We start from the raw sequence: 24,733 nt of genomic DNA, 5'->3' as shown, positions 1-24,733 counted from the left end.
CCCGTCGGGAGAACGTCTTCAGCGTTACCTTACGCGGCTCTTCGAAATCCCGCGATCTGATGGCACGTAGGGTACCGTAATTCTCCATCAAAGGTTGATCCTGGCCAAGGTCGGCCCATCTGGGCACCTGTCGCGCATCTTCCGAGACCACCCGGAAGTTTGAGAGGCGCGGCAAAGCGTACGGGCCACCTGCCTCTTTTAACAATTCCTCGGAATCGGAACGATAGACGGCACGCGGTCTGCCGCGCGATCTTATGGTCGCATAGCCATCGTGAACGCGGCGTGAACACACGTTCACGTCCATCTTCAACAAGCTGTTACAAACTTCTTCTTTTTGACATGTGAAACCAGCAAAGGTTCACATGATAAATATTTTAAGAGATACAATATGTCTTGAAGAAAATGAAGAAGATAACAGTCAAAAATATTGTAGATATTTTTCTTTCTAATTTTTAAGACTTTCCATTTTTGTTTCACTTAAAAGAAAATAATTATCTGTTCCGTATGTTACTTTTCACTGCAAAGAACATGACTTTTTATTTTTTAATTTTGAAAGAAGCTGTATCTTGCTTTCTTTTATTATATATCAAATCTATCTTGCAGATGGTAATTTAATTTTTAATTTATGCTTTATCACATTGCTCTAAATTTAATCGAATTCATGTTAATCATGTTAATCTTGGGGGAAAGTGTTTGTGTCTGTTGTGTACATATAATGTTTATACTTTGAAATATGAGATTTATGTCGATGGAATATCCAACATCTTGCATCTTGAAGCACATCTTTTGATAAAGTTTGATCGATCACATCACTGTTAAAAAAAAATCACATAGAGTCTTCTTACATCGCGGATCGTTCACTTGACGACCTTTACTCATGATTTCAGCCACGGATCTCTGCATGAATAATTCATTATTTGCTTCGGAATAGTTTTGCTTGGATATCGATGTAAGAACTGATACAACCGACGAGCTTATTCCTCTGATACGTTCGCGATTATACTTCTTTTTACTTTTAAGTTACTTTAAGTTTATGATACTTTAAGAAAAAGTAGTCTGAGCAAGCAATAAAATTCGCTTTGTCATACTTTTCTGTTGTGATGGTGGGCAGGTATATTTGTTATTACATTGTAATCTATAAAATATTATATTATACAATATTATCAGTTTTATACTTATCACATTATATATTTTTTAATATTTTGTAATGTTATTTTTTATTGTAGTATCATTTCAATCCTATTTTTTTAATTTTTGAGTTTTATAAAATTTAGAATAAAACAACATAAACGATTGACTAAGAGTGCGTTGTTAGTCTAACCAATAGTTTAAAGAAGATCACATATACGAGGTTGAGTTTAGTGAAGCAGCAGCTGTCGTAACAGTAATATTGATAACGCATTTGGGTCTCGAGAACCGGTGACGTAACACTCTCGAGCTACCTAACGATCTCGAGACTCTAACTATTCTGATCGAACAGAAGAATTACTTATATTTTATATAAATTATATTTATCATCATTATATAACCTGAATTTATCCAGACACGGACAACAAAAGTAGCAAAGGTAAATAGCTCATTAAAGGGTTAACTTGGTATTGAAAAGATTAACGGGTTCTCGCCTAAGTTACAAGTTGGACGCTATAATAAGAACCGATGACCTAAATCGACCCGGAATCATCCAGAGCGTATTGACTTATCAGCGAGTGACGAGTGTGGTACGATAAGGAGTCTTCTGGCAGCATCTGAAAATGCGCATCTCTTATGATAATGATTAAGACCATCTGGTGAGGAAAAAGGGGTACCAGAAGCGATACCAGGTATCGCCGTTCGAACGAAATCGTTTTCGGGATAAATGTATTCGCCGAAGATTAATTAAATTATTCCATAAAGTAGAAATTCAAAGATAACTGTAACTAGAAAGCTACGTAATATGAAAAAGTATTAATCGACTAATTAATTAATACTACCACGATGGCTCGTAAATCTGGAATTCAAGACTCGATGCGAATAATTATCCAAGCGAATAATTAGCTACTTGCTAATTATAGATTACGCGCGTTCTCTATTTTTTATTTAGTTGTAAGGTTTATAGCGTTCACGATAACAAGAAAATTATAAGAAAAAAATATATTTCTTGTACAAATACTTCACCTTTAGGACATATTGTTAAAATAAGGTTTATTTTTAATAGAATATTTTTTTTGACTTAATTTATTAAAAGAAAAACAGTAAAGGATAAAACTGCGTTATATTATGGATATAGAGAATGAAATTTGAACAGGCAGGTTCCAAATGTCCATTTTGTCATTTTGTTGGCAATTACCATAAAGTCTATTAGTATTCGTCTGAATTTCTTTATTAACACGCCACGTACAATCCGAAGCACCGTTTCGCTCGTCACGTAATCAAAGTTCATCTTGTAGTCGATTAGCATGAGGCCGTCACTCGCTTTTTCGGTCGTTAACGCGGCTCGTAGGCGCGTAGCGTAATGTAACGACGGGCATTACAAGCGATTTACAACGCTTATAAGCTCGCGGACGAGAAGCAGCAACAGGATGATGGATATGACAACGCGCAAAATTGCCAATAAACGCTTTTACGAGACTGTGCGAAGAAAAACCAATTTTCTGAAATTAAAATCGTTTCTCGTGTCATTATTTGTTGTTTAATTACACTAGAAAACTATTTTTATCATACATCACATCTTTTACAAGAAAAAGGAAAGACAAAGAAAGAAAATTAGATTTATTAATCTTGAATAATAAATTTTTTTGTACATATAAGTTTTATTCTTCGTAATGAAATATATTTATACGATTAATATTTTTATAACGTATAATCTAATTTTTATATATAATCAAAGTTATATATAATATTTAACTTATATCTTTTCAACAACTTTGCAATTTCTTCTATCTCATTAATTTTCACACTGATTTGTATCAATTCATAATGTTTAATAAAATAGATTTTTTTTGAAATTGTACGAAAAAAAATTTTCAACTTGTCAACTCCATCGTCGAATGGTTCTTTCCTTTTTTCAATTGAAAGATTTTCTAGTTCGTTCTTTCCTCCGATAAGAACAACGTGGACCGGAAAAACGGTCGATTACGTTACTTACTTCCATTCGAAAGCGCGCGATTCAATTAACATCGCGGCGGAAGGATACTTTCGGGCGAAAAACGTCATGCGGATGATATACAACTCTCCTCCATCGGGAAGCGGCCGTCGAGGTCGACACGGCTCGGAAACCACGGGCAAAAGAGAGCATTTCGTGATCGTTATTGCGAAGCCGACCGCGTCACCGCGAAATCAGAACGCGTGAAAAGAGAGCGAAACAGAAATTATCTGCAAAGTTATACTTTTTTAATGTACGCTTTAAAGATAGCACTCCATTTATCAAATTTATATCGCGCATCTCTCGCGTCAAGAACAGAAGTTCTATTAAAATCCATTAAATATTTCCGCACTAATCGAATTAAATTGATCATATTTGAGTATATATGGAGCAAAGAATCATGCAACTCGCGTGAAAAAATGCAGGTAGAAAAGTCCAGTCATCGCCGAACCTTTCGCCGTTCGGATAATTAGTGGTTATTAAATCCCCCTCTTTCCTCTCTCTCTCCTCTCTGATTCTCTTCTTTCACTCTCCATCTCAATGTAACTCGTTTTACCTTTATGATTTCTCGTTTTACATTCAACTTTATTGCGAGTAGTTCGCAACAACCTCTCGCGAACGCAGCTTCCGGGATACGGATCGAGCTGAGCGATCTAAACGAGATTTCGCGGATGAGCGAGAAACTTGTTTCCGGGAAATTTTATGGAATTTCGTAATCTCTCTCGATTCTTAGATATATTCACGAGAATCAATATAATAATCTTGAATGCTTAAATTTCTCTTCGTGAGAAAATGAAAGGGCGGAATTAAGAGAAAGGGAGAAAGGGAGAAAGGGGGAAAGAGAATGCAAAACGACAGTCATTAAAGGCAAATAAAAGTTGCACGTCACGCGTGTACAGCTCGATCGAAGGAAGTCTCCTCCCCTCGCTGTGCCCCTCTTCTGTGAAACGACATCCGCGGCCGCGACGAGGCTTTGTCCTCGCGTACACGCGTGCATACGCACGCACCACGCGTAACGCAGGTGCATTTACTTTGTCGTGAGTTGCCGCGTCTCTTTCTTTTTGGCGGCTGGTAGAGCCCCATAAATATTAATGTCCCCGTAGATGTCAATACGTCGCGAGTGTCTCGCCTTATTACAGTACTTTTTCCTCCCCGTTTCGTCATCGTTAATCTTTCTTTACATTTTGTCACTGTGAGATATTCATTACTAAATATTTATTTAGAACTAAGTTATAACACCCTATAAGAAATAAAAAAGGAATTACTAATTTTTCATCAGTTATAAATGTCTGAATTTTTCTCAAAGCTAACTCTTTTGACCTATCCTACAATTTTCAGATATTTCAGCAAATAATGATAAATAAGAATTTATAACATGTATTTATAATAAAACTTATGTAAAAAAATATTCTTTTCCAATTAATTAATAAGAATAAAATATAAATATTTATCTCTAAAATTACTACAATACTATATTATACAACATTACTATATATTTTGCATGTGTAATAATATGTGCTCGTGATTCTTTACGTCCGCCGGAAAGAAAACTCTTCTCGCAACATCTGTGACCTGTGCAACGTGCAATTTTTCGCGAAACGCTTATTATACGTTACATGCACAAAGGGCCAAAGTGAGAGTCAACGGCTGTGGCTCGTGCGACAACGATCGCGGACGGGCTTCGCGCGAAGAGGACGACGGCCGACCGCGACTGAACGCCGACACGCGCAAGAACTCGGACGAAATAATTACAGACTCCTGCGTCGAGATGTAATCCCTCGATCTCGACGCTCGGCGCAAGACGCATGCCGGAAAGATACGTAATTTGCTTTCGGAGCACGACAGGAGCATGCCGCAACGCGTGGTGATCGCACCGTTGCAACATTGTAAGCCGTTGTTGTGTTGATTGTCCAGAACATCTGCATCAGATAAGGATGCGGCGATGTGTCCGCATGTAAGTAATCCGGTTTCTACGCTTTTCGAACCAGGGGTCCAAAAATCCTTTAATGTCGATTAACCCTTTTACAAATTGTTAAATAAATAATAAATTTATATGTATTACGTTTTGTTGCAAGTCAGAAAACCTTGCCTAATTTTAATTAACAATTAATAACATGCAGCGTTACGTTTAGACTTTGATTAATTTGACAATGTCCACACGTATAAGACATTTAATCGGGATATAATATAAATTACTATCGACATATGTTATACCTGTCTCTCGTAATTACATTGTTATAATTACGTTATAGCTTCCGTGTTGTTGCAGACCGTTTTGTTTGTCTCTTTGTAGGTAGTACTGATCTCGAGTATCGCGATATTTTATCATAGCTCTATTATCGGTAGCAAATAGAGCGGATTAGATGTGCGGAGTGTATTATTAACGCGCAATTTCGCGTCGTTTCGAGTGAGATAAATGCGGCGTATCTCGCGCGAATCACGGGCTTGGCGTTATAAACGTTACGTAACGCGACGGAGAGACGATGTCGTTGTACGGGAGTGTGCAAAGTAAAACAGCCATCATAAATCACGGGAAGCGTGCTCCGCCACCGAACGCCAAGTATAAGACGATTATTATACTATACTTGCTCAAAGCGGCAAGAAACCGCAAATAGACGAGATGACGATCTCTCGGTCTCGGTGCGCCGAGCAAATCGGGATTTATCGAATCGAAACCCGCGCACAGAACTAGCTATCCCGTCTAGCTAAGCCTTCCGCTTTTTCAGCTGATGATCGATATACCGGGAGGTAGGAAAGTCACGTCTCCCTACTTCGATGGTATCGAAGCGATCGTAACGGTACGAAATGAGATGTTGAGATCGTCACGAGACGATCTAGATCTGTTCTAAGTTAAAATATAAAGAATCTTGCAATTCCTTCTTAATCCACAAAGTTCAAATGTATTATATAAAATATAAGATAAACCTAATGGATTTCAATATAAAAAAAAGTAGAAAGATTAGAAGATTAATGAAGAAAAACATATAGCGTTAAATAAAATAAAACAAACTAAGATAAATAAATAAAATAAAATAAAATAAAGTGGAAATAAAACAGAATAATAAATAAAATATAAATCTCATAACAGAAAAGAAAATAAAGATCGAGAACATAATTTGCAAGATCTTCGAGCCTATATGAATCGATCGTAATTTCGCTATCAACAAGACGATCTTAGAACAATATATGTTGTGACTATTAAATTTCAATATAAAATTTACATGACAGGTTGCGTGATGCAATCGCATCGTCACGACGATTAATACATCACTTATTTTTCAAGGAAGTTACCAATCGATCGATGATTTAACCTGACGAGATCGCGCGACGACTGTTTCTTTTTTCTTCAGAAATCGAGTTTCCTAGACAAGGTCGATTGTGATTAAAAAGATCGATTTCAACAGAATGGAATGTAAAATCAGTGCACGTCACCGACCAAATGAGCTTGCACCGCGACGATATTTACTCTGCATATAACACGTATGCATACAAATGCTCGGTGCATGTTTTTACGCGCGTCACGTGGATTTAACATTATCTAGAACACTCTCGCTTCTTGTTTTTTTCCCCCGTAAAATCTTGATGCGATTTTATCGCGCAACTCCCAGAAGACAAATGCATAAAATGTCTTGTGGTGACGCTCTTTAAGAGCAGTCATCACGCAGAAATACGCATCTGTAAAAATTTCTTGTTATAAAAGATATACTTTTTAATAAAAGAATAATGATCATTAAAAATTTTCTAAATTCCATATGATATCATTAAATTCACTTTAAATTTTGGGTACAAATACCAATCCATAAGAATTCACGTCAAAAGATAAGCATTACAGCTTTTCTTACTGGTAAAAGAATAATTGAAAATATAATAATCTATAAACTATTTCTCATTATAGTTATATTTTTGAGGTAGCCGTTGATTTAATCGTGGCTGCACGTTATTAGATTATATAAAATATCTTGTTAAATTAAAATTATACAAATAAAATTAACTTTAGTTTAAAATTTAATTTTTTAATTTTTCTAATATTGTATAGATTATATCATAGAATAAATAAAACGTATTTCCGTATTTCCGTAACAAAATTCATTGCAAATTACTCTATTTGAAACTCAATAAAACACGACGAAAAGATTGGAAATAAAAGCCGAGGTAGAAATAAAGATGAAGATGCGATGGCAGCAATAATAATAAGTGCAATGATAATGATTCATCATGATGCTCGTGGGTTTAATTCATGGGCCAGAACGTATATACATGCGCATGGACGGCCAAAGGCCCCGGAGGAACAGACGCCGAGAGACCCAGGGACTTGATTGGAGCCAACTGCCCAGCCAATCCCGCAGTCCCGCTTATTAAAAGTCGCGCTGTTGTTTCGCCTTTTGTCTCTCCTCTTAATGTTCAGCATTAACTGACCGCCTTTGTGAACGTCTCTATTTTTCGCGTCTTATCTCTTAGAGAGCCCAGCATCTCTCTGTGTAAATATCTCAGAATTCAAGGACATATAAATTCGGGTAGGAGAAAAGATTTAATGAGATACAAGCATCTGAAGATTTCAATTCAGCCTAGATCTAAATATTGAAACTATCCTGAGCAGCAAGTAGGTGAAAGTTCAAGGATCGCGCGGATAATCCACGATATCATCGTGTGACGACTTTGATTACTGTCAAACTAAGAACGTCTCCGGAATCTTTCTTATCCTCGCGGAATCCATTTCTACTAACGAAGTAGTCGTGAAAAACGCGAGAATTCTCCACTTGAGTTTCGCGTAAACTAATTGGATGGCTGATTGGCCATCGATACGAATCAGGATTAATCCGATATCGATTTCGAGGTGAATGGAAAAAGTATGATTCGAGGAAGTCAAAAAAGATTCGGACTGTCTTGCACCATGAAAGAAAAACGTCGACAAAAGATAAGCTCGATATGTATGTACTCGTCACGAGAGGCTGCAGGATCCGGGCCGGACCCTTAGGCCCAATGGCGTAGGCCCCCGATCAATAAACCTTTGACAGTTTGATCTATTGTTTCTTTCGCAAAAATCTTAACGTTTTCACAGATTGATTGAAAAATATTAAAGCATTAAAATATCATTAAATGTAAAAAATAATATCAAAATATTAAAATGTAAATATATTATGCTTTGATAGTGCAGTGTATAATAATCGAATTTAAAGTGAAATCCAAGATAATTGTATAATTAAGTTTAAAATATTGTTTATCATTAAATGAAAATTGTACACTATTTTCAAGAGAAACTAATTTATTCGAATTTCACCGTGTAACTTAACTAGAATCATCTCTACTACTACTACTACTACTTCTTCTGTTAATCTATCTGTTTTTCGACTCTGAAATAAACATGTTTTTCATTTTTCGACTATCGACTTCGCTTCTCACCGAAATACTCCATATTCGGATTGAATCATAAAGTCCAGCCACGAGAGTGGAATTCGCGCAACACTTTGTCGAAAGAAAAAAAATCAAAGAAACTGGTTGTAAAAGTTTCATGAGATGTAGTGAGAGTGCTGATGCTGCTGCTGGATATCGTGTTGCGGGAGGACCGCAGGAGGATAATAATGATTGTAATTTATAGCTGACTGCGCCAATGGTCCTGCCGCTCGGCAAGTCCTGCGGATTAACGGAACTCCCACGCGTGCCCTCAGTATATACTGTCTTTCGTTGCAAGTTCATGAATCGCCTAAGACGACATACATCCCTGGATGCCCTTCCTAGTAGAGAGTTTTCTTACTAGTGGAGATTTTAATGTTTTAATAATTTTCAATCAATCTGTGAAAACGTCAAAATTTTTGCGAAAGAAACAATAGATCAAACTGTCAAAGGTTTATTGATCGGAGCCTACGCCATTGGGCCTAAGGGTTTGGCCCTTTTTCTATAGAGAGATGCAGAAAAACTTCGACATCTGATATATAATCTTAATATTCCATAATTTCGAATTTTTCGAAAATTCTACATCAACGTAGAAACTTTCTTCTATTATTATTTATTTAAATTTCAATAATGTGTATTACCTATATGTATTTCAATATTAACACTTATCTTTAATATGTATTAATTTGACTCTACCACAAATTCGATATTTAATATTTAATATCCGGTTTAATTTAAATATTCTACACACACGCACGCACGTATATTGATGGCAATAGATATTGATTACTATTTGTGATTAGTATGTTACTCTATATGGTGTGTGCAGCATGGGCGGGGTTAGAGATTACAGATTAATTAATGGAAATATATGGATCGCGTGATCGGCCACGCAAAAGCGGAAAAAAGGAGAAAAAAGGTATCCGATGCGCGCTAGAATTACTAATTAGGTAGCTGACAGATTCACGATTGATCTACACTGCATTCAAATTTCGAGACACGAGGAAATTGCATTTAACGTATGTACATAAATGCAATACTATTCCTTCATTTAGTAAAACATTTCATTTCCGGAATCAATCATCCTTTTTAAGAAAAATTTCTGTAAAGAGAGATACACTTGTCAATACTTAACATTAAACATTTAAGCAATTAAATCTCGAATTAATTAAAAACCTGAAGAATCAAAGAATAAGATTTTATCATTTAGTTGTGTTAAAAAGTTTCATTTTTCACTATTTATAGACGATAAATTGGAAAATAATCTATTACTAAAAGTTCAATAAAATTTACTAAATAAGTTTATGGACAAAACTAAATTTTTATAGGCAGAGTTTCGCCCTAAACTCATCTGGATGAACTTAGTTTACCTATTTCCGCGTTTTTACAATTTTCAAAGCGTTCGATGCAACAAATGCAATGCGAGTGTGTATCTCGCCGGAAGAGCGACGAATTATACGTAATGAAGCAAGCAAGTGGAGAAACTCTCGTATTACGTGGTTTAATTGCAAGTATGTGCGCCCGTTGGCACTAAGATATCGCAAGAAAAACGCCGTGTGCTAGAATCGTTAATGGGATATACATATGTGCCATATGTACAATATATATATATATACATATGGGAGCAACAGTATCTGGGCCAGTGATGTATTCCCATCGGCTGGCCAGTAACAACTCAGACGATCTCTGTTTTTAATTACGCTCTAAGGATCGATCTGGACGGTATCTGGATCGAAGAACGTTTCTGCGCCACATGGTCAAGGTGTTGTAACATCGGGCATCGAAGGATAGTCGGAAGTGATGTAATCATTTATAGCGAAGTCACTCGTAAAAGTTGAACTCGCCTTGTGAATCATTCTAAGTCGCAGTTAACAACGAGTCGTTCCGGAGTGTTATATCCGGGAGATAAACCGAAACTTTCTTTTTACCAGTTTCTCTTTTCAAAAGTGCATTGAATTTAATTGACAGTATTTATTAGAAGCTAAGCAACTAAAAAATTGCACACAAAGCATATAATATTGTGTAAAATAGCAAATATATATAATATTATAATATATGACGCGATACGAGATAGATGACATGTACAAAGTAATAGTAATAACTATTTATGTAATATAATAGAGATAAAAAATATAAAATAGTATAATATAGAGCTTATAAATGAGATCCTTAGGAGATAGAAATTTTTGTAAACATCTTTGTGTAATTATTCAAACGCTATTTTTATTTCAACAGTTGGCTTCAACTTATTTTTATCAGCAATCGCATAAATTTTGAATAAATAAAATTTATATCTATATATAATTATTTTTATACTTAATTAAAATTAAATATTTTTCATAAAAACCTTTTCAATCGTGCGTATTGTCCCTAAAAATCGACTAGAATGGTAAGAAACCACAATGATCGAATTTCTTCGGAAGATCAGTAATCTTGGAAAGTGATTTAAGGGACCTTTCGTTTTGGGATCGATTGTTGCCGCCGTAAAATCGGGGTCAGGCGACGAGGCCGTAAATCTTATGGGCATTTGGGCCCTGTGCACAAAAGAACAAAACAGGGCGTATGCATTGTCAGCCCTCTTGCGCCTTGCTCCTTACTTTTGATACAATGTCTCGCGTCTCGCAAGGATCAGCGACGACGACGTGCACTGAATCTTTTTATACTGCTATTTCTTTCGCTGAATATTCTCTAATCGCTTTAGTAAATTCACGACAGCGATTTGTCGAAAGGATCGAGGGAACTCAGGGATTTGTAATTCTTTCCGGCAGGATATCGTTCCTGAAAATATTCTCACAATCAGTTGTATTTTATCGCCGACTTTCGGCACTAGGATTCTGTTTACGATCGAAGCATGCGCGTTGTGTTCTCTCCTGTAAGCTAACTCGTGCTGACAATTTTTAGGTTGCGTTTAAAAAATAATATTTCGAACTTGTATAGAAATTTAAATTTATTTTATTCGAATAGATAAATAATATATATATATATATAAACTAAATAAATATTTTTTATTAAAATTCAAACTCTTGTTAAATTTAAAAGACAATTGTCTTTATCTTATTATTTTATTTTTATATTATTGCTTATTATTAATCACATTTGTATTATATTGACTTGTATAAAAAATAATTTCGGTTTTATAGTAACTATATAAAGAAAATATTACATAACAATAGATCAAAATTAAATCAATTTAATTATTGCAAGAGCAGAATTAAGGTGCATATTTTTTTAAAGTCATTTTCTAGACCTCTCTCTTAAGAGGATAGTCATGTTTAGAAGTCACGTCTAAATCAAATCTCAGATTTCTACTGAAGTTATCTAAACCTTTTTAAGTATCATATGTTTGCGATCCTATATAATGGGCGTCGGAAATATACAGCAGATATTGTTGAAAATAAATGAAAGTTCCTAACGAGATCATATTACTAATACAGGAAATTGCTCACAAAGATATACTTCCTAAACTTTTTATTACCGTAAGTAAATTTATGATATACGCTAAATTTATATGATTACTTTGGGTCTCTTTTTTACCAATACCAGAAGCATAAGCGGTAATATGACGTAATTGTAGAGTTGTAAAACATATGGGAAAAATGCTCGCCGTAAATCTCGATAATGCGATCAATCGATCGCGATTTAGTCGAATGTGATAAACATATATTCTATCACACCGCGGTCTATCATTAGAAATTAGGCTGCGAGATTTACGATAATAGGTACGGGATGCGTGATACGCGTGATGCACGTGATACGCGGTCGTAAAACAGGGGATCGAGTTAAGCAGAGATTTAAATATCCATGTACGAGCCAATCATCTTCTCGAATTCCCCGAGGCGGTGGTCGGTTTCTACAAAGTTTTACTACCTGTTGCCCAGTTTCCGGAGCCGGAGAGCGTCTACTGCATAGTATTTCGTTCTCTAAACCCCTAATTACAGCTGCGATGTGGTTCACTGCGTTTTCGCGTAACATTGAAACTTTTAACTAGTAGAAAAATATATGAAAATTTCTAAGAAATAAGATTCCCATACGTACTTGTAGCTTTTAATGATTTTTTAGTGAGTTTACGCAAAAATAGTTATGATTAATCGATATGAGATTTCTCGAAATTTACATTAAAAAACGTTAATTAAAAATCCGTCCGTAAAAATAAGGAGAATTGCGATTGTCTGAAATCTTTATGTCTATAGAACGAGTTGATCGCTTTTTGCCTGATGGTTAAAGAGATGGGTAAAGAGATTAATCCCGTTTTTACAGATTAACAGCGGCTCGCCTGTTTACAGGGTTTACGGTGCAATTAACGTACAAGGCAAAAAAAATTGAACGATTAGCGATCGTGTAGCGAGAGGAGACTCGCACGAAACGATTCGGGTCGCGTTTTGGATCGAGCGAGCGAACGCTTTAGATTTTCCGCTCCGTCGAGCGTTCCGCGGCGATTTATGTTCTACGAGCAATTAAACGTACAATTAGAGTGTGGAGTGTTAGCTAAGGTGCATGTGTATGTGTGTGTGTGTAGTGTGTTGTGACTGTGTGTGCTACTCTCCCTAGCGCCAATATGCGACACCGAACAGATAGTATTAATAGTACATAGTAGTTCCAGAAATCTAATTAGTTTGACCGATTGTTTTCTTCTTACGGTATGAACAATCATTTATCATAATTTGCTGCCGTTACATAAAATCTAATATCCAAAGTTTAAACATTGGAAAATTTTATTCTAAGATATAATTAGAGTCTTGGAATACACATATTCCAAAATAGTGCATGCGATGGTGCATGAAATTTTAATATATGAATTATAACTGCATTATTTCAATATAGTATATAATTTCTAAGCAGATTATAAATTTTCAAAATGTGTAATACATATCATGATACATACATACGTATTATGAAACAAAGTATTTGTTCTTCTCTTTAGCGAATACTATATGCTCTTAAAATTTAGAACCATTTTTCTTGATATTTTTGTGTGTACTTGATGTCAAAGTTACACTCATTCCGTAAGAGCATGGCTGCGCCATATATAGGGTGTCAATAACTATATACGGATGCGATATCGCAAGATTTCTTCAGGGATTGAGTTGGTGTCGTATGTACGACGAAAAGAGAAGAAAAGCAAACGTGAAGAGGATAGCATACGACGACGATGGTGTACGCGTCGAGAATGCGCAATGCAGCTGACGACCGCGAAAAAATCTGCGACTCCTAAGAACGACTTAGGATTCCCTTCATTTCTACCATATACGTACATGTGTACATCCGAGAGTGCGATGAACGAACCTGTGACCTCGACGAGGTCTCCTTACTGTTCATGCGACATCAACATCTCATCGTCAGTCGCAGCAAAAAATAATGAGGCAAAATTACTAATTATTTTTTATTTTTTATTAAAACGATTCTTCTCTATTACTGACCTAATGTGCGCTATTAATTAAATTATTAATTGGGGAAATTATATAGAACTTGAAGATTATAATCAAATCTGATTAACCAATTTTTTCTTTGTTTTGAAATAAAAATAAAATTAAGTTACATGGGAGAGACACGCGATTGGTTTCTTGTTAAAAATGTGAGGATGTTATATGAATGATCTAAAATATGAATTTTCATGGCAATCGATTCTCTCGTACATGGGCAATTGGGCATCCTCGATATTGAGAATCGCAAAGAGGTTACTGTGCTGTAAGGGTAACGCGAGAGAAATGTGGCATACTTAGAGAATCGCGATAGCCAACAAGATGAACGCGTGAATTCGCGGCGTCGAATTTAACGCGAGATCTTACAATTAGTCTAGGGTTTACTAAAATTTACTGTGATGAGATTATATATATATATATATATATATATATATATATATGTATATTCTAGAAAGTACAGTCGAATTATTAAATTATCAGAGATATTCAGAGGCTTCAATTTTTCAAATTTTTCTTAAATTTCTTCGTTTAATTCAGAGTTTCAATTTTTAATTTAGATGAAAGTCATTCCAAAGCAATTAATACTTAATAAATAATCAGTTTTCTGATTAACTGTTTACTAAATTAAATATTAATTCATTTATATAATTCTGTAAAGAATTATATCGCTAATTATTTGTAGATAAAGAGATTAAGTAATAACAACACAGTATCTAGATTAAAAGAGAGAGAAAACTAAGTAAAACTGTTTAACAAAGGAAGATCTGCATTTATCATTGATTTAGTTTTATCATTATAATCATGAATAAGTTTAGTTATTGAAATAAAATTTGTAAGTTTAATTTCGCAAGCTTAGATTATATAGTACGTTTTCCAACAAGTGATACAAGTGTCGTTCTGTCTTGTTACTGACTGAATGCCAAAAAAAGATAGAATAATAACCTGTTGGGAAACGCACATAATCAAGTCAATCGTTAAATAATATACACGTGTATTTTTTAACTTTTTTAAAAAATGTAATCGAACCAAGATAAAGTCGTATTACTAATATTTTTTTAATGTCCACACGTTCAAGAATTTTCTTATCAAGAATTTTCTCGAATCTTGTCAAATAATGTGCGATAACGTATCAGAGGTCGTAGCATCGCCTGAGATGCATCGTATGCATCTGAAAAATATCGACAGATCCAGGCCATCCAGGCAAACGATTTCGTTGCAATTACTTTCGTTTCTAATCCTCTCCTTCGATGATTCAAAGCCGTCGTTTCAATAATCCACACGTTAATGAATCCTTTGAACTATGTATCACATCACCGTATCGATCTCGATCGCAAACAAAACACTAATAGATCACGATTGATTCGCGAGAAAAGAATACAAACGCGATGTAAAATGTTGCGCAGTGCGCACCTCGACCGATCTCGACGCCAACTGAGCTTACTGAGCACGACACGCGACGCGCGACGCGCGACTCGCGAGTGCGCAAAGTGCGATCTACACTTCTACACTCGGCGTTCGGCGTTCGGCGTTCGGCGTTCGGCTCGGGAACGGTTTACGGGAATTACGGGGCCCGAATGACGCTCTATCCTATTGGTCGGTGAACTGAGACAGTGAGACCTCGTGGTCCCGCGTCCCGCCGCCATTCGGTTGCAGGTGTAGCGAGTCCACGTCCGCGGGACGCACGGGACCACGAGGTCTCGACTTGTCGACCAATAGACAGGAGCGTGGGCTGCAGGTGCTCTGCGAGATCGCAGGATTGTTCACGCCACGTAACGCGCGCTTTTCAAACTAAAATCATCTGTCCTTAGCTGGATACTAACACGCTGATTATTAATGCGATTATCGGATATTTTGTGATACTTTTGGAACTAAAAAGATTTTCGTGAAATACTCAATATTGTTTTTTCAAGTAAACAATTTAATTTGAAATTCTCGTTCTTGTTATTAATATTTAAGAAAATAATTTCTGCGTGTTACTAAATTCTTTAATAAAAAGTTCAAAATTAAATTAAAATTGAGTAATCTCAATCAAAAAATGATATTAATAAAAGGTAAGTAGGAAATCTCTGTAATTAAAATACTTTTCAACATAAAATTAAAAATTTCTAATTTTGATATTAAATATCCGATATATAATCTATTATAGTGTAAAAAAATGCGATACGGAAGCTAATGGATTTGTTGATGGAACGCGTGCCATATGGATCATCGCAACAGGTTCCGGGGAGGTTCAAAGCTATTAGAGACTATACTGGCTCATGGGCCCGCTAATTGTCGATTAATTACGACTAATCATCCTGCGCCAATTTGCTCTGTTTCCACGCGGCTAACTACATATCACGTGTTCCGCTCACGACCGTGACAGATCTGGGCGCGTTAATTAATCGCTACATCTACTATCTACAATTACGATGATATGATTCTATACTAATCGTTATACGATCGTCTCGGAAACAAACAATCGCAACAAGTGAGGACTAAGCTTTAACGCTTGGCGTAGAGAACATATTCATGTAAAGTTCAAATAACACAGACGTTAAAATTGTTAATTGCGTACGTTTCAAGTTTCAAGCCGTATACTCACATTTGTGGAAAGCTGACTGGTTAACGAATGCACCTTCTCCTGAGCGTCCAGTAGTTCGCGACGCAATTTTCTCAATTCATGCGCCTGCTTTTCCTCAGCCGAGCTGTAAAGACTACTTGCGGTGGACACCAAGGATACCGAAGAACCATGAACTGAAACGAATACAAAGTTCTTCTTATCACATGTTTATAAATTTAATCTTTAATTCTAGAATCACATCTCAAGGAAATTTTTTGGCTTAACAGTCTCAGACTTTAGAAATTAAATCAATTATAATCATTTGCATAAATTTATTATACACACAGAGTAACTCAAATTTTTTTATAATTAAAATTTTATTTGCGTTGTACAATTTCTCTCTCTCTCTCTCTCTCTTTCTCTCTCTCTCTCAATTATTATACATTATTCTCTTTTTCTACGGTAATGTACTATAAATATATTAATTATTCAAGTTTTTAGCTTATTTTGTATTATATTAAAAAGGATGCAGTGCAATATTGATGGATTCAATTTTTTTAAATCAATTGTAAAAGTTACGTTGATATCGATATCTCTGAGTTTCCAGAAAAATGTTGCACTGCATTCTGTGCTTTACGATGTTAGCACTCACTGTCGTCGTCCTTGTGTACGTGCTGGTACAAGTTTGGCGGCTGCCGTGAGGTGTGCGTGGGTGTCGGCGACGTCGGCTGGGACCAATGCTGGCCGGTGCATCCCGCCGATCCCACGGGAACGCTGTAATACGGCTCGACTCCGACCCCCATGCCCATCCCAACCTCCTCTCCCACCGACGATGAAGCACCGCTTCCACGTGCCAACATCGACGGGTACATTTTCTCGCTCTTAGTGGACCTGTGAAAACACAAGCGCGACGTGTTCTGTAGATTCCCCTTGAGACATCTCTAAACGGCTGCTCTATCAAACTATTCTGAAAGGACAGTCTTTCGCCCTGAGATATTTTATCGACACCACGCGACACACCCAATCAATATACAAAATTAAAGTATAATAGTAAGCATAATTGCCGTAGGCTTTTAATAAAATAATACTAGAAAAAATACTGTATATTTTTATTTATACTATTATTATGGTCTGTTCTTGTAGATCTATTTTCTTTTTACTGCTACTTTATCAAATAAGCACGTTCTCGTTTTTCAAACCAGTAATTACATCAATCTTTCGTTCTTTCCTATTTATATTCAATATTTTAATGTTTCAAATCTTTTGAAATATTTTTACATAATGATGATCATAAAAATGACGATTAGTTAAAATATAGAATCAAAATATAATTTAGAATATTAATCAAATTACTGATAAATTATTTTTGCAGCTGGAGAGCGATATTTATGTAACAGAAGATTTATAACGGCTTGAGGAAGGGTCAAGAGTACCAGTCGTGTGCTGTTTCAAGCTACAGAAGAGGATTTCGAGTGTCTTGGATAGCCCCAACAACGAGAACACGCTTTTCTACCTGCCGAGTGTGCGCGCAATTAGCTGATCCCGAAAGGGACCTCTAATTAAAAGATAAGCTTACTTCCACTCGACAAGAAGTCAAGGACCACTTTGAGACAGTTTGCAGCATCGCGCATACTCAATCTCGCGGGAATCGAACGAGAGCTATCGATTCGCGCCGTTATCCGGTTCGAATTTATTATCATAAGTATTTCAATAGTTTTTATTTCAATATTGTTCGTTTAATCGAATAAACGAGATTACCATCCAAGAGTTACATAATACTGCTACAAGGATGACGAGTAAAGGAATAAGTAATATAGCGGAAACATAGCTCTCGATTGCTCGGTCCAGAATATTGATGAAGCATCACCGCACATGCATGCTGCACAAGCAATACGATCGAACGACGAACTTTGGCAACAATAGGCAACGTAGAATCTGCCGCATAAATAACTATCAACACAATATGTCTCGAAGACAGATAGGACACATTCGGTGAATTATATTTGCGTGATTGCGTGAATCCTACAATCTTTAGAAAATATAAACTCTGAAGATTCAAACACTCTAGAAATTGATAATCTAAAGATTTTATACTGTAAGATCCTTGATTCTAGACTCTAAATGTTTTATTAAATCTATGACTCTAAATTTCTCGGATCTAGATTTTAGATCCAAAGATCCTAAAGATTGAGGATCCAAAAAGATTATAGAATCTATAATCTTTAATTCTAAATATTTTAGAATTTGTACTTCTTCTAGGATATAAAGATTCTAGGATTCTAGGATTCTAGGATTCTTGAAGAAGTCGAGGATCGAAAGATTTTAGAATCTATAATTCTTAATTTCAGAAATAACAAGTCTTTTTTCTACTTTTTAAAAGTCACAAATTTTGAAAATTCTAAATCTAATTTCTAAAATACAATGATAATTACGAATAAGGATCTTCGAATCCACTGATTCGATCAAAACCGAGCTTTTAGGTAAATTTTCAGGTGCTTGTGAGAGCAACTCTCGATGTGTATATGTGTATTACGACTCTGTTCATGTTTTTTTTATACTTATGCGTAGAAAACGGGCCCGCTGAGTGTATATTTTCGCACTACCTTGGAAATGTCCTGTCTCGCAGATGGCTAAAACGGTCAATCAAATTGTCCTGCGTTATTTCGCGGTCGGATTGATTAAGCAAAAAATAAGTGAGAAAAGAAACAGTTAGGAAAAGAAAACAAATTATTCGTCGATCGAAAGATTGAATGTTGAAGATGCTGTATCTAAATATGCAACTTATATCATATCGACATTTGCAATCAGATTATGATTCTCAAACTAGTCCTCAAACGATCGATATATTGTCCCAAATTTTAAAAACATTTCTTTAATTATAAATGTTTAAAGAATATTAATTGAACTAGGAATATATTAATATATATTTAACCTAATTAAAGATATTTCTAATATTTTTGTATAGATATTGGTTGAATATTAGATTTTAGGTATTATGGAATTTTTTCATACTGTAATACAAAAATACTAATATTATTAAAATAAAATATTATATCAATGATTCGAGAACCTCTAAAGAATATAGGTAAGAAAATAGAAACCGATGAAGGAGGTGTTGCGACACACAGGAAATTTCTCACCTGATAGAGTTGCTCCTGTTTAGCCTGGGTGGCGCCGGAGATCCTGTAGAATCCCTCTGGTGCATTAGGAGACGGGCATGTGTCAAGCTCGCGCGATGAGATCCTAATGATTCTACGCTATCCGCCTCGCACAAACCCATTCCTGAAAGAGATCCATATTCCAAAATAAAAATAAAAAGTTTGTAAAACAAAAAATTTTTAAATAAATTATTGTAAAAATAGCAAATGTGAAATAAATGCGGTGTAAATATGCGAGAAGTTAAAAAAATATATAATTATGTAAACAAAAATATATTTAAACTGAGATAAGATTTAAACACGAGTTATTAAATACGAATGTCAATACAGTACAGTGTTCAATATGTTTATTTTTCCTGTATAAAACACTTTTGTCGAACATCTGTGTTAATCAATGAGTCTTCGAGCGTTTGAAAGGAAGTTCTTTTTGATTATTATATTTTTTCATTAAGAAAAAATATTTTCTAGAATTAAATAAAACAAGTTCTTTTCTTGCTTTATTACATATTTTATAATTAATAACTATAATCAGTTTACTATCAGTTTTACTCTAATTATATATATATATATATATATATATATATATGCATAAATATATACTTTTTACAATAATTTAAAATATTTATTAAAGGACTATAATATATTTTAATCAGAATACCTTGAGACCGTCCACTGGGCGTATAGGTGTTGCTGTGTCTCATCCATGAAGTGGTATAGGGGCTGTTTGGTGTGCCATAGTAGCCCTGAAGATCAGGTGCGGCGTAATTACTACATGTGTCGCTGAGACTGCCGTCAGATGGTTTCAATACCCGGGGCGAAAATGACGTGTTTGCTGGTCCAACGCCAGCTCCTCTTTCGCGATGATGGGCCGATGCAAAAAGAGCGGTGAATTCTGGACTACCGGGTTTCGGCAGGCTCTGTGAGCCCAGCATGAGACGATCTCGGACTGACTGCGAGAGTTGACTAGCACTGGGACCGGTGAGACTGTAACTCTTATAGTGATGACCCTGATTTGATCCCGAGGAATTCGCTTGCAATTCCGTAGTGCACGTTTGTGTACCACCGGATACCTTGACCTGCACCAAATGAAGAACTTGAACTTAATCAAACTTAATTTCTCTCTTTAACTTAGCAAATTTAATTATAAGCTGAACTGAAAAAAGCTGTTTACCTTTAAATTAAATGTATGACTCTAACTTCTAGAATTCAAAGATCTTAAAATGCTTTTCGATTTTAAGGATTTTAGTAGTTATAATTTTTACTCTACCTTGGTCCTCGGCACAGCACTAACTTGGGCCGTTCTAGTGGCGTCTTTGCTGCCATTTTGGACACCATTGGGACTCGAACTGGTGCCTGCACTGTGCCTCTTAACATAGCCGAAGCTTTGCGGTACCCCGCGAACTTTGCTACTGTTGCTAGTTGACGTGCCTGACGAAACTTTTTGTGGCTTCTCGCCATTCGCATATTCGGCCATGGTCTGTTTCCGATGTTTATCCTACATTTAAATTAAATTATATTTATACGATTATTAGTGTCAATATCATTAATAATTAAAATGGGTAAATATTGTTATATAAGTAATAATCGAGATAAAAGTTACTTTTAGTTTTGAGACTAATTGTAAGTCTATATAAAAATAACACAAAATCAATTTATGATAAAAATATGAACTAAGGAACCCAAAGATTCCAATATTTTTTACAATTAGATTACTTCACCTGCGATCTTCTGGAGGGACTAGGGCTGGGTGGCGCGCCCTCCTTGTCTCTCTCTCTTGCGGCGCCCGCTTCGATATACTTCTTCCATTGCTGGCTGTTGGAACTGATACTGCTGCCAGAGCCGTTTGAGCTCTGCTGCTGCTGTTGCTGCTGCTGCTGCTGCTGCTGCTGCTGCTGCTGTTGCTGTTGTTGCTGATGTTGCTGATGCTTGAAGGCCGAGCTCTCGGTCTGCTGAGAGCTGTCGGACTTCTTTACGTGCGGATGGTGACCAGCGGGGTGCCCACGCGAGCCGACCACGCGGTACACCAGATTATGACTGTTACCTTGCTGCGCCCCTTGGGGGGTGGCCGATCCTCCGCCACCCCCCACAATCACACCCCCTCCGCCTGGCACTCTCTGTTTACCATGAAAATGTTGATGTATATATTAATTGCATATAAATTATATATATTTTAATTCAGAATCATATTGTATCGAATTGTTCGGGGTCACTTTTAATAAAAGTTTTCAAGGAAATTACATTACATTTTTCTAAAATATATTATAATAAAGTTGTTAAAAGATATTAAGCAAAATTTACAATATAATAGAACAATTTTAGGGATCTGAAATAATGTTATATTTATCTTACAATTAAATGTTAAAAATAGTGAGTATTTAAAATGAAACCGATATCATTATTATCGTCTGGATGCAACCAGGATCAAAGATTCTGGTGAGATCGGAGATATCGATCCTCGAGCTTGGCAGAAGTCAGAACCCTCATGGCATGATTCAGAGCATGGGCGCCATCATGACGCGATGCTACGACGATTTTCGTCGCCGTTCTCATTTTCTAAATCGTGTATCCTTAAACTACTTCCCTTTTGTATAAACGCAATATTATAGGTATTAAGAAAAAATACAAATGCATTAACACTTTTGTATTTTCATAAAAAAAAAATGTATATATATTATGTATATATAAGTGGAATGTGTAAATTATATTATAAAATAAAAGTTACAGGAATATAGAAATATAATAATCTTTCCAAGTTATGGATATATAATTAAAAATTTATAGAGCTTTCTAAGAATTCTGTAATTAATCTTTTAAACGATGTAGGAATTTCTAGAAAAAGCAGAATAAAGAATAAAAGAAATCTTCATCAAGAAATGTTCATCAAAACGAAACGAGGGTGTGTGTCCTTCCCCCCATCTTTCTCCACGTGGAATCGCGAGTGACTCACAGGGATAGAAGCAGAAAGGCTCTTTGGGCTTTTAAGGCAAGGATCGTAAACGTACGCATGGTGGAAAGGCTATAAACGTGGGACAAAGGATCCGCGGGTCAAATGCGTTTTTTTTTACCAGTCGGCCTTTGCAAAGAAGCACGCACACTGGTTTATTCATCTTCTATTTAAAATTGTTTTCATTTACTTAAAGGAAAGAATTAAAAGCCTGCTACCTTTCAATAATGTAAAATTTTTTATTAAAAGTATTTACCTAATTTACAAGAAGGACGATTTTAGTTACTCAAAAATTATTTTTCATTACTGATCTGAATTCGTCTTAACACTTTATTTTCTTTGCTTTTTAAATTTATTATATTTTTGCTTTTTCAATATTTGCCTTTTCTACTAATTTTTTAAAATTTACTACTTTTTAATTTTCTACCGTTTATCTTGTCTTTTTCTACATTTGTTATATTTAATTTTCTCTCTCTCTCTCTCTCATTGATTTTACAGCTCTCTTTTTTCCATTTTTTCCATTTTAGCCTTTCTATTTTCTAATTCTACCTTTTTTCTGCATTTGCTTCATCTATTACTCTCCAAACTTATCATACTTTTATCTTTTGCATTTGATTTTTACGTTAAATTGTTTACGTTAAATTTGTCGTTTTTTTTTTGTATTGAAAAGCATCACATACCAGGCACAATCAACCTTGTCGGCAGGAAACAGCAAACATTCGCGCGCCTTTGAGGTACGCAAACCGAGTGCGAGAATCCAAATAAACTGGGTGCGCCTCTTCCGAGTAGATGACTTTCCGAAACTCTTTCACGGTACGGCCTAAAGTTTATTTTCCGAAATCGTCGACGTGAAAACATCCCATTTTTTACGATTGTAAAGCGCGTACCACGGCAAGACGACGATGCCTTGAGTGGCGGCCGGAATGATATCGATTCGTCTCGAGGATGATTCTCGAACAAAGGATATATTTTTCTCTTCAACGTTCATAATTTATCTCTTATTTTTTATCCAAAATTATATTCTCAATATGAGAAGTACAATTCTGTGAAGAGTATAATTCAATTATCCCAGATAGCCTACTCATTTAATTCAAATTTAGAAAAGAATATTCTAATTATAAAATTAATAGAGCATAGAGATAAGCGATTGAAAAAAGGGAATTTCTCTTCGAGATGCCTTCAAAGGCTATCTCGACTTATTTTGTCCCTCATTTCATTTGTCAAATAGTTTTCAATTAGAGAAATTACTCACCATTTTTCTTTCGTCGTAATGGAAGTTCGCAGATTCTGCTTATCTTTTACATATGTGACAAACACTTCCTCTTCTATTGCAATTTTTATTTTTTATCCATCATTTCGTTTACTGGCTTTTCTTTCTCCTTTTCTAGCAATTCCTAATACTTTAACTGTTTTTATGGAAGCACTAAAATATTCTAGAGTTGCAATATATATTCCGTGTAAAAATAAAAAAATTTCTCCCACACTGATCTAAATTATTAACTATATATATTAACTAATTAATTAACTCAACATAAAGTATATCATTCTTGAAATAATATTTTACAAGATTTTTACTTCTAATATATCTTATATATTCAAAATTTTAATTTTCATATTATTACGATAGATGGAAATTATTAATTAGCATTTCTCGCGGAATTAGTAAGTCATAGCTAATTGATCGGCGATCGGTATTACTCTGAGGCTATCCAAACCACAGTCATGAATTAATACATTGAAACCAACCAAATATATATATATTGTATATATATATATACATAGTAATTAGCTAGCCAAATGCAAGCCTGTTACATAGTTTTCCTTATGAGGAAATTAGGGATGTTCCTATATTAACGATGACCTTCTCTCCTACTATAATTTCAAATCTCATTTCGAGTTCTAACAAACCTTAATTGACCTTGCGACAGTATCTAAATACTTTATGTTGGCGACAAATTTTCTATATAAAAATGTATTCTTTTAAACAATAATAATTTAAACTTGAGTTTTACAAATTTATATTATTTATATTCAGAATTCTACCATATTTTATCCTGAAAATATCAGTTTTTTATCAATTCACTAATTAAAAATTGTAAATTTTGCTACAAAACTTAAGGGACTTTTTGTCATATCATCGTCTATCATCGTCTTGGC

General features: G+C 35.2%; 1 protein-coding gene and 1 long non-coding RNA gene across 4 annotated transcripts in view; both read right to left on the bottom strand.

Moving 5' to 3' along the window:
* Positions 1 to 24,733, bottom strand: part of Sick (sickie) — a 162,043-nt gene that overhangs the window by 15,815 nt on the left and 121,495 nt on the right. For all 3 annotated transcript variants that reach the window (XM_071707762.1, XM_071707760.1, XM_071707761.1), the window contains 6 exons: positions 21,351 to 21,746; positions 20,900 to 21,127; positions 20,291 to 20,708; positions 19,615 to 19,756; positions 17,127 to 17,365; positions 16,517 to 16,668 (listed from right to left, as the gene is read on the bottom strand). In XM_071707762.1, coding sequence (XP_071563863.1) covers positions 16,517 to 16,668; positions 17,127 to 17,365; positions 19,615 to 19,756; positions 20,291 to 20,708; positions 20,900 to 21,127; positions 21,351 to 21,746 — 1,575 coding nt within the window. The remainder of the gene's footprint in view (positions 1 to 16,516; positions 16,669 to 17,126; positions 17,366 to 19,614; positions 19,757 to 20,290; positions 20,709 to 20,899; positions 21,128 to 21,350; positions 21,747 to 24,733) is intronic.
* LOC139773364 (uncharacterized) lies at positions 963 to 15,149 on the bottom strand. Its single transcript, XR_011718329.1, has 3 exons — positions 3,125 to 15,149; positions 2,327 to 2,630; positions 963 to 1,745 (listed from the first exon to the last, which is right to left on the bottom strand). It is a non-coding gene; the product is annotated as an uncharacterized lncRNA (long non-coding RNA).

Source organism: Temnothorax nylanderi, unplaced genomic scaffold, assembly GCF_030848795.1.
Source record: "Temnothorax nylanderi isolate EJ_2023f unplaced genomic scaffold, tnyl_v1.0 TNYL_tig0060_pilon, whole genome shotgun sequence".
NCBI classification, from domain to species: domain Eukaryota; kingdom Metazoa; phylum Arthropoda; class Insecta; order Hymenoptera; family Formicidae; genus Temnothorax; species Temnothorax nylanderi.
Note: the sequence above shows the minus strand (reverse complement) of the source record. Positions and strands in the feature narration are given on the sequence as shown.